The sequence below is a fragment of the Dryobates pubescens genome, chromosome 8, assembly GCF_014839835.1.
Source record: "Dryobates pubescens isolate bDryPub1 chromosome 8, bDryPub1.pri, whole genome shotgun sequence".
Lineage (NCBI taxonomy): Eukaryota > Metazoa > Chordata > Aves > Piciformes > Picidae > Dryobates > Dryobates pubescens.
This window is the reverse complement of record NC_071619.1, coordinates 15,632,749-15,642,026: the sequence shown is the minus strand read 5'-3', so window position 1 is coordinate 15,642,026 and position 9,278 is coordinate 15,632,749. Positions and strand designations below refer to the sequence as shown.

At 40.5% G+C, this 9,278-nt stretch overlaps 1 protein-coding gene across 3 annotated transcripts in view; it reads left to right on the top strand.

Moving 5' to 3' along the window:
• The first annotated feature begins 2,922 nt into the window (after positions 1-2,922).
• PCGF5 (polycomb group ring finger 5) overlaps positions 2,923-9,278 on the top strand; it is a 29,158-nt gene continuing 22,802 nt past the window's right edge. For all 3 annotated transcript variants that reach the window (XM_054163692.1, XM_054163691.1, XM_054163690.1), the window contains exons 1-2: positions 2,923-3,028; positions 3,523-3,835. In XM_054163692.1, coding sequence (XP_054019667.1) covers positions 3,724-3,835 — 112 coding nt within the window. In that variant the 5' untranslated portion in view covers positions 2,923-3,028; positions 3,523-3,723. The remainder of the gene's footprint in view (positions 3,029-3,522; positions 3,836-9,278) is intronic.

The window sequence follows — 9,278 nt, the reverse complement described above, 5'->3', positions numbered from 1 at the left end:
GGAAAGGGCGAGATCTCTTATCTAAATCAGTAGGCCAAATTCTGCTGTGACTATGGTCATATGACTGGATGAAGAAGATCACATGGAACGTGCTGCTGCACAGAGTTTGACTATTTATATCAAATTGCTGTCAAAAGATGTCATATGAGGATGTGAAGCTGACTGGAGTATCTTGTTATCCAGGAAAAAACCCAAAACATTTACAAGTTTGAAATTAAATTCACAAGTATTATAAGGTCTCCATCAATGAAGCCTACTGTTTTAATTGGAAGACAAAGTGGCAGTTCCCATGAATGAGTTTTCCCATGGGGTTCAAATGAAATGAAGTCCATCCAACATTGTGTGCTTCAGTTCAAGATTTTATTCTTGAGAGAGCTGGAAACAGAACTCTTGATGAAAATTGTTTGAAGGAAGGTAGTTAACTCCCTAAGACACTGTGAAAGTCTTTAATTTGTTTTGAAAAGATGAGGCAATATAGTTGCTAGTTTTCTATTTCTTTTCAAGCTTCTTTGTGTTGGTTCTGCAATCATAACAGGTATCAGTAGATTTCTTGAGGACTGCGTCTGCTGAGTTTATTGGAGTTTTAAGTTTGTTTTCACTTAAGATCTAGTAGCAAATCTTGGTTTTAATTTGCAGTGCAAGTTGATTGCAGAATTGTGAAGCTGTTGACATGTGTGATACAATTTGATTTTCAATCTTGCCAGTTTTCAGCTGTAAGAAACAAAATCTGTTAGTAACAATTTTAGCAGGAGTCATTGGAGGGTTCTTACACTTTTGTTTTCCATCTCCCAGAGGCTGAAAGATGAAACTCATAAAACTGTTTGAACACTTCACATCATTATTTAGCTGAGCTGTATATATTGACAAAGTGGCTTTGATATTTTCAAAGAAAATTTAAAAAAAAAAGTGAACTGCAGTATAGAAGGGGAAAAGCAATATAAAACTCACAGAAACAAAGATTATTTTCTGTAGAAAGTAGGAGTAAGTATTTAAGGATTTTTGTTGTACTCCTTTCTTCAGATAATCAAATGAGAGCTGCCTCTATGCTGCTTCTCCTTTTTACGTTATCTTTATGTTGTGGTCCTAAAAGGTACAGAATGCCTCAACTTCTGTCATGTTCAGTGAGAGTTAAGGGCACTCAGCATCTCCTAAATACAATTGGCTACCAGCAGGACTTAGTTTCTAAATTGTGGCAAGTTGAGGCAAGAATTTGTCATGTACTTGGCATGGGACTGGTAGTTCTTACAAGAAGGACTTCAGTATGGATTTGGGAATCTATACCAGTAGTGTACATTTGAAAGAATCACAACTGCTGTGCAATCACTACTGTGTGGGCTACACAGTATAGTAAATGATGTAACTCTGTGTTTTAATGTGCTCCAGTAGAACATTGTGTATCCGTTATTGTGTAAACAGGAGCCTAACTGATAAGTTTGTTTGGAAAAGGTTTTGTTGTGGTTTTTGTTTTCCAATAGGGACACTTGATAAATTATGTCTTAAAATCTCACTTTGAATCCAGTTTATTTTAAAGACAAATTTTACCAGACACAGTAGTTTTGAAACAGCCAGGAGAGCATTAGCAGTTGCTTTAGATGCTTGTATATACATTCAGTAATGCTGTATCTACATTCAAGCAGGACCACTCTTAAGCTCATTCTGAAAAACATCAAATTTTGCTAAACTGACAGAATGAGACTACTGATTAAAATATTCCCATAAGATATATATATACTCTGTCTACTTTATCTGTTAAGAGTTTAGCATTCTTTAACCTTTAACTCAACAGTGTGTATAATGTAGTATAATTCTGCAACAATGGTTACCAACAAAAGGCCAAAACAATTAGAACACAATTTTTTCTTAAATTGTACCACATACTGCTTTGAAAGATTTTTAGCTTTAGAAAGTTTTGTTCATGTCATGGAGAAACAATCTCATACAAGATGAACATTTTAAAAGGAAAAAAGTATGCATATTCTATTGAATATACTGTATAGGTTTATGATGCATTCACCACTGCACTGTAATTCAAAGTTTTTAATGCACTGGACTCAGCCTGGCAATTGAATTGCTGTAACTGGAGATCTACTGTAAGGTGAAGTAGAAATAGATGGCAGAAGTAGGCCTAAGCTATTAAAGCCTTCTGCTGCTTCTTGCAGCTATGGCCAAGGATGAAAGGGAGGCAGCACTGGAGGGCCGGTACAGAAGGAGTATGTATTTCAAATGCAGAATGGAAAAGCAAAGACATAGCAGTCAGTCACAGATACTGAGATGGTGTTGCAGCTGATCTAGGAAATGCCTCCTTTTATTTGTCATGTTACTGCTAAGAGTGTAGAAGTTGTTTTCCAGAAATAGTGCAATTGAAAAATACCATTAAAGCAGCTTAGTTTGTGGATCATTTCCTGGCAGTATGGTACATTTCTGTGAATGGGGAGCAAACTCAGAGGCGTGGAACCACGGAGACAGCTTTCACTAGAGCTTAGTTTTCTCCGGCTAGCTGGTGCTGCGAAAGCACATGTATAACATGTGTAACTGTTCACAGGATTTGGGCCTAACTTAGTCCAATGGTTTAGTATCTCCTCAGGAAGGATGGGAAAAAATAAATAAATCAGTTTAAGTCTCACCCTTCCACGGGCAGAAGCTGAAGTTATTTTCAGAGCATCGTTTTAAAGGCCGAACCGGCCGTTCCTGCGCTTACCTGTGGCCAGCAGCACCTCTGCTCTGCTTTCCTCTCCTCCCATTCCCACCCGCCCTTAGTCCCCTATGCCTACTCCAGTGCCCGGGCGGCGCGGCCGCCCAGGGGCTCCCCGTGGCTCCCGCCCCGGAGCGGCGCTGCGGGCCGTGGCGCAGCAGGGCTCGACCGGGGAGCAGCGCCTGCGCGCCCGTCCCGCCCGCCCTGGGACCGGCCGCGGCAGCCTGGTGGGGAGGGAACGAGGGAGGGCTCGGAGGGGGTGGGAGGCGCACGCCGTTTCCCTTTCTCTTTCGCTGGGCGGTTGCCCGCCCGTCCGAGGCCGCTGTGCTGCGCCAGGTACGGTGGGGGGGGGGCGAGGCGGGGGCGGCAGGCGCCGCAGGTGCGGGGGGAAGGGACTGCAGTCGGGCGAGTGCGAGGGAGGGAGGGAGAACCTCTCGCCCGCTGCCCTCTCTTGCCGGCGGGCTTCCGCGGCGCTGGGGCAGGCGGGGAGGGCTCCTCCCCGCGGGGCCCGCCGAGGCCTGCGGACAGCTGCGCGCCTCGGCGGGGGTTGTACCAGGCGGGCCGAGGACCCTGTCAGAAGCGGCACAGCGGCCCCTGCACCTGTCACCCCCGCTCCGCGGCGCTCGGCAACTTGTCCCGCTGACGGCGGCAGCATGGTGGGGGCAGGGGCGCGGCCTTGGACCGCGGCTGCCGAGCGCCGGACACACAGCTGCTGTTATGTAAATAAGAACTCGAGTGCTCCGGCCAAGTTCATGGCGACACTTGCCCTCCGGGGCGTCTTCACGGTGCTGCCAGCCTTACATACCTCTCTCTTTCTACATGCGTTACAGGTAGGAAAATGACTTACTTGGTACAGGAGCAGGAGTTATGAGCCATGATGTCCCTGTAAAACCTCTGGGATTAAGAGCAAATGCCTGGAGAAGTCCAGCTGCACAGAGCAGCGCTGCAGCTCTTGTGAACCGTGGGCATCGTCACCTTTTGGACTTGCTCGCCTGGCCCCAAGCACTCCGCCAGCATTTCCTACTCCACGAATGGCTACTCAGAGGAAGCACTTGGTGAAAGATTTCAATCCTCATATCACCTGCTATATCTGTAAAGGCTATCTCATCAAGCCAACTACAGTAACTGAGTGCCTCCATACCTGTAAGTAGTACTTCACAAAATATTCCCTCCTCTTCAAGTGATATTTCCTTCAAGCGTTGTTATATGTTTAATATGATCTCTCTGCTAGTTTTTGTTAACTTCTGAAGTGTTGGGGATTTCTGGCCAGCCACCTGGATGATCTTGATGACATGTCTACTCTGCTGAACACCTTGCAGTGTGAAGATACTCCTTTTCTTCCCCCTAGACTAACGTGCTGGCTCTGGCACCAAGCATGTATTGCTGTGGCCTGGCAGATCACTTGTAAGCTCATTAGTTTGACTGTGGTATTTTTATAATACAACTATGTTTTTGACAGTTAAGCCAGTGTACCTGTTGGCAGCATGCACAACAGGTACACCAGTTTGGTCAGTACTGGCCCACATCTTTGTAATGCATACCATGGCACAGTGCATAGAAATACTCGCAAGTCGACAAAATATTTATTTAGAAAGTAAGCCTCAGAAAAAAATAATGAGGTTTTATGCTCCTAATACTTCTAAAACACTAGTGTGTATGAATTACATTAAACATACGAATGGTAGTATCAAACTTGGTCATCTTGCTTTCACAAGCTAACTTGCATGCTTGATTTCTTTATATTTGTGGCTGAATAGAAGAGTTTGCTTGGACCTTTTTGAGAATTCAGGATCTTTCCAAATAAAATCTGAATTATTCTAAAAGAAGAGTAAGAGAACCTACATGTTTTCTAGTAGATTTCCCATTTAAAAACTCTTAATAAGTATCAGTGAAAAGCCTTAGCATTTCTTGTAATTTCTGTGCACTGTTCTTGTAGCTGTTAAATGGCTTCACTGTTAATTTTTACATTGTAGTGTTCATTCTCTAGTATATCAGGTGAATAGGGAATTAAGACATAATTCCCGTATGTTGTTCATAGTACAAAGGTATTGTTTACCGTTATTATAATGTGATTTTTAGTTTAGTTTTTGAGAAAAAAACAATGGTGAACTGACTCCTTCCAAGTGTAATGTCTAATGCTAAAGATAATCATGTATTTTGGGATATTAATCTTCTCATTTGTGTTACTTGGTAAAGGAATTTAAGTTCAGGAGGAGAGAAGTTAAGCAATTATAAGAATTTGAAATTAAATTGGAGGGAGAAAAAGATATATTAGCCATTATTAAATTGTCTTTCCCTTTAAAGAAAATTGAAGGTTTCCAGCATTAGTTTTTTGGGGTTTTTTTAATGATTGAAGTTTTGTGAACATTAGTTACTTTTAAAAGGTTGTGGTGAGGGGAACAAAGTGGCATCGGAAATCAGCTCAGAAAAAGAATGTTGTTCTTGGTATGGTATCTTTCTGTTTAGATAATTTATTTGTTTGTTTACTTTTGATCTCGTTACAAAACAATAATGGCAGAAGGAGCACTTTCTTTTTCTGCGGCATCTGTTTCTTATGTTCACTTGTAAACTGTGAGTTCTTCACTGAGGCTATTACTGCCTAGTCACTAGTTCTATAGTCACACAGGTCTCCTCTCAAAAAGCGGCCATGTGTTTGGGTCATGAACTAAAACTGCAGGGGAGAAGGTGTTATTTCTTTAAAGCAAAGTTTAGTTGCCAGAATAGAAAGCTTACAGTGCTGAGAATAAAAGTTGAAAACTTCAGTGGGTGATACCAAAGTCTTATGTCTGTAAGGAAAAGATGATCTGTAGCAGAATTCAGGAAGACACTGTAATAAATAATCTTGCACTTTGGCTATTAGAAAATTTTTAAACTTTTATGTGGTTTTTTTTTGGTGTGTGGATTTTTTTTGTTTTAAGTAAAGGTGTTACTCAGTCATATCCCAATAGTTACCAATTATTTCAAGTGTCCTTTCATATTTGTCCTGTAGTACTAGTTGCCATAATTAAAAACAGTCTTGCAGAAATGATCAAAATCTGCAGATATTAATGTCTTAAGAAACAGCATAAACTCATTAGATACTGAGAGCACCATGTATTACTCTGGACAAGATGAAAAACGTAGATTGACAGGGTTGTTCTCCAGTTATCATGTGTTGTGGGAAGAAGTAGTAAATTTCTGCTTTGAGACCTTTTTAATGGTCTGTTACACAGCTGTCACGAGTGTTTAAGAACTTCTGGTCGAAGCAAGCTAAATGTGAGCTCAAAGGTGTATCCCATCATCCATTTCTTACAAAACTCGGAAAATAACTTTCCTTGGGAATATTCTTTAGTGTCCTAAAAATTAATTAATTGGAAGGGACCTCTGAAACTGTCTTGATCATCTTCAGGTGGGCTAATTGCCAGCATTATACCAGGCCAGCCATGGCTCCTTACATTTGAGTTGTGAATTTCCAAGCATGGAAGTCTCCATAGCCTCTCTCATTAGCCATTTCCAATGCTATACTACTTACCTAGTGAAGAAGTTTTTGTGAATGTCCTACCAAAACAACAATTTGTTACCATTGCTCCTTGTGATACCATTTACCACTACAGCGAAGAGCTAGACTCCATCACCTCTGTAACTGCTATTCAAATGGTATAGAATCTATTTATAAGGTGTTTCCTTCATTCATTTACAGACCCACATTTCATCTGAACTTCCTTCAGCCTACTAGCCTATTTGCAGAATCCCTATGTTCCTCAGCAGTTTTAGCTGTGGCTGGGCTTTGGTCTTGCTAATTTCATTTCCCATCCTTGTTTCCACTTCTAATATGCTCAATTTTTGGATATTATTTAGGAAGCTTGTGCACCAAGCAGGTTTTGTGCACTAAGCAGTTCTTCTGACAAAATTCCCTTTACAATGGACTAGGTAGCTCTTGAGGGCATTTTCCTGGAATAACAAAAAACAGCAATGAAACAAAACAAGCCAGCTTTCCTAAGTACCTTTCTTTCTAATGATAGCCTTCTTGGGACTAGCAATTGCTTAAATAAGCTGAAGTCCCATCTGCTGAAATTCAGAATCCTAAGTCTGCCATTTAATTTTGTATCCTTCCTCAAGATCTGGAACTTGGTCATCCAGTGGTCACTGCAGTGCAAGCTGCCATCTGTGGCTGTATTCCTTTTTTATGGACAGTAGATCAAGTGGTCATTACTGCCAGTTGGCCTCTGTAGTATTTGCCTTAAGAAATTGTCAAGCAGTGCAGTCTAGGAATTTTCAGAAATGTACTTCCATGCAGAAAAATAACCAGAGATGTCATTTTTCAATATCAAACCAATAATCTTGTAAACAGAGTGTTTTTCAGATTTCCCTAAAAACTTATTCCATCACCAGGAGATACCAAAAGAACTTTAATGCAGCAAAATTGCCCACCTTTAGACATATGAGCTGAACTGCTTTTGTACACCTGATGCAGTCCTTCAGTCAATGGCATGTAGCAGGTCTTAAAGGTTAGCAGGTCTGACTTCTTCTGAAATAGGAGATTTCAACCCAAAAAGTCTTGATTATCAAGTAGTGAAATTCTCCCTTTTAACCGAAGTGAATGTAGTCTGATTGTGCCTGGTAATTGTAATTAACAGTGGAGTAGTCTCACATGTATAGTTTCTGAGAAGGGTGGTTAAGTATACTAAAGTTTTCTGTCCTGTTTTTTGCACATTCCCTGAAAGTAAGTGGTTTTACAGCAGGTTTAAGACAGCTAATTAAATACTTCATTAAAAATACTAAATTACTTGTTGCATCTGTGTGCTGTCAGTGAGATGGGCTTGATGTTCCTCTAACTGTGCATATCCTGTGCCAATTGACTTTGAGAGGAGATCCTTGGAAAAAATCAAAAGGATGAGTTCTAACAAAGAATTTGTCCCACAAGTAATTAATTAAACTTTTGCATGTAGAATATTTTGTTTAAAAAATGCAGTATGAGGTTTTATTTAGGTACCTTGTTAGCAGTTAAAAAATAATGGAGGAAGAGTCTTGTCATTGCACACTGTGTATGGATATGCATAAAACATGTACTTTTGCTGTTGGCATAAGGTGCCATTCAGCACAGTCCTGACACTTGTGTTTGTGTACTCCAGATGATTACAAAGATCTGAAAGCATGTGAACCAGGTATCTTTGTACTGGCATTGTGTGGTATGTTATGGTTGCCAGCCAATATGTCACACAAGTACTTTTATTTGCTGTAGTAAATCATCTTACATGAGTTTAACTTTTATTATGTCTCATCTGCAGAGTCATAATGCAACCATGAAGTTCAGGTCCTTGTTTCAATGGTCTGTGTAGCACATGCCTCAAAATCTTGTGAACTATGTACATTTTGGTTAGGCTGGTTTTTGATTATTTTTTTCCCCCCATTTGCTGCCACACCATGACCTACAGTAAAGCAAGCTGACCCACGTTATTTTGTTAATCTATACCACTGGTAGCATTGAAAGTTTCTGGTTTGTTGTTTAATTTTTGTTTTGGTGGTTTTTTTCCCCTGAAGTGGTGAATTAAATAGATCTGTAATATAATTGTTTTTAATGATTCCCCTTTTATCTATTCTTTTTACCCAATACTTAATCCCATTCTCTGAAATTCAGTGATAGGCTTTGAAAAATGTTCAGTGTTTTATGTGAAGAGTAACAGAAAATTATTATATCTGTCATACCTGAAAATGCTGGTTGATGATCCTGCTTCTACTAGGAATAACATGTATCAGTTCATTATTCTAGAGTGCTAGAATTTATGAGTAATTTTTACTTCAACATTGCTATAAATAAATCACATTTTCTTCTGATAGGCAAATCCTCATAGCACCACAGCCTTGCAGGAGAAAAAGCAAAAGCTGTTTTAGATTCCTACAGTACTGATTTACATTTTCAAGGGGTTTTTAATGGTATGAGATGACCTTGTGACTGGAACTGGCTGCACAAATACCAGACCCAGATCTGTATGTTCATTGAGGGAAGAGAATATAGGGTATATAGGACTGGCTTAGTACTCTTGGTTCCTGATGGTTTGTCTGTATACCTCTCTCACACTGTAGATTAAGCTCTTGGACCACTCATGGCTTCCAAGGGTGCCATATTCTGTCAAAAAATGTATCAAGAGAGTGCATGAATATATTCAGACCGAGGAGTGCTGTTCCTTTCCATAGATTGGTTTATATTAGAAATATATTCAAGCTATATTAATGAGTATTTGGGAGGTTTTGGGGAGTTAGTCATCTGACCTTAAATAAATTTTGGGCTGCTCACTACAAGAAGGATATTGAATTGCTGGAACATTTCCAGAGAAGGGCCACAAAGCTGGTGAAAGGTCTGGAGAACAAGTCTTACAAAGAGCAGCTGAGGGAAGTGGGATTGTTTGGTCTGGAGAAGAGGAGGCTGAGGGGAGACCTTATTGCTCTATACAATTACCTAAAAGGAGATTGTAGTGAGGTGGATGTTGGTCTCTTCTCCCTAGCAGCAGGTGATAGGATGAGAGGAAATGGCCTCAAGTTGCACCAGGGGAGGTTTAGATTGGCTATTAGGAAAATTTTCTTAACTGTAAGAACAGTTAGGCCTTGG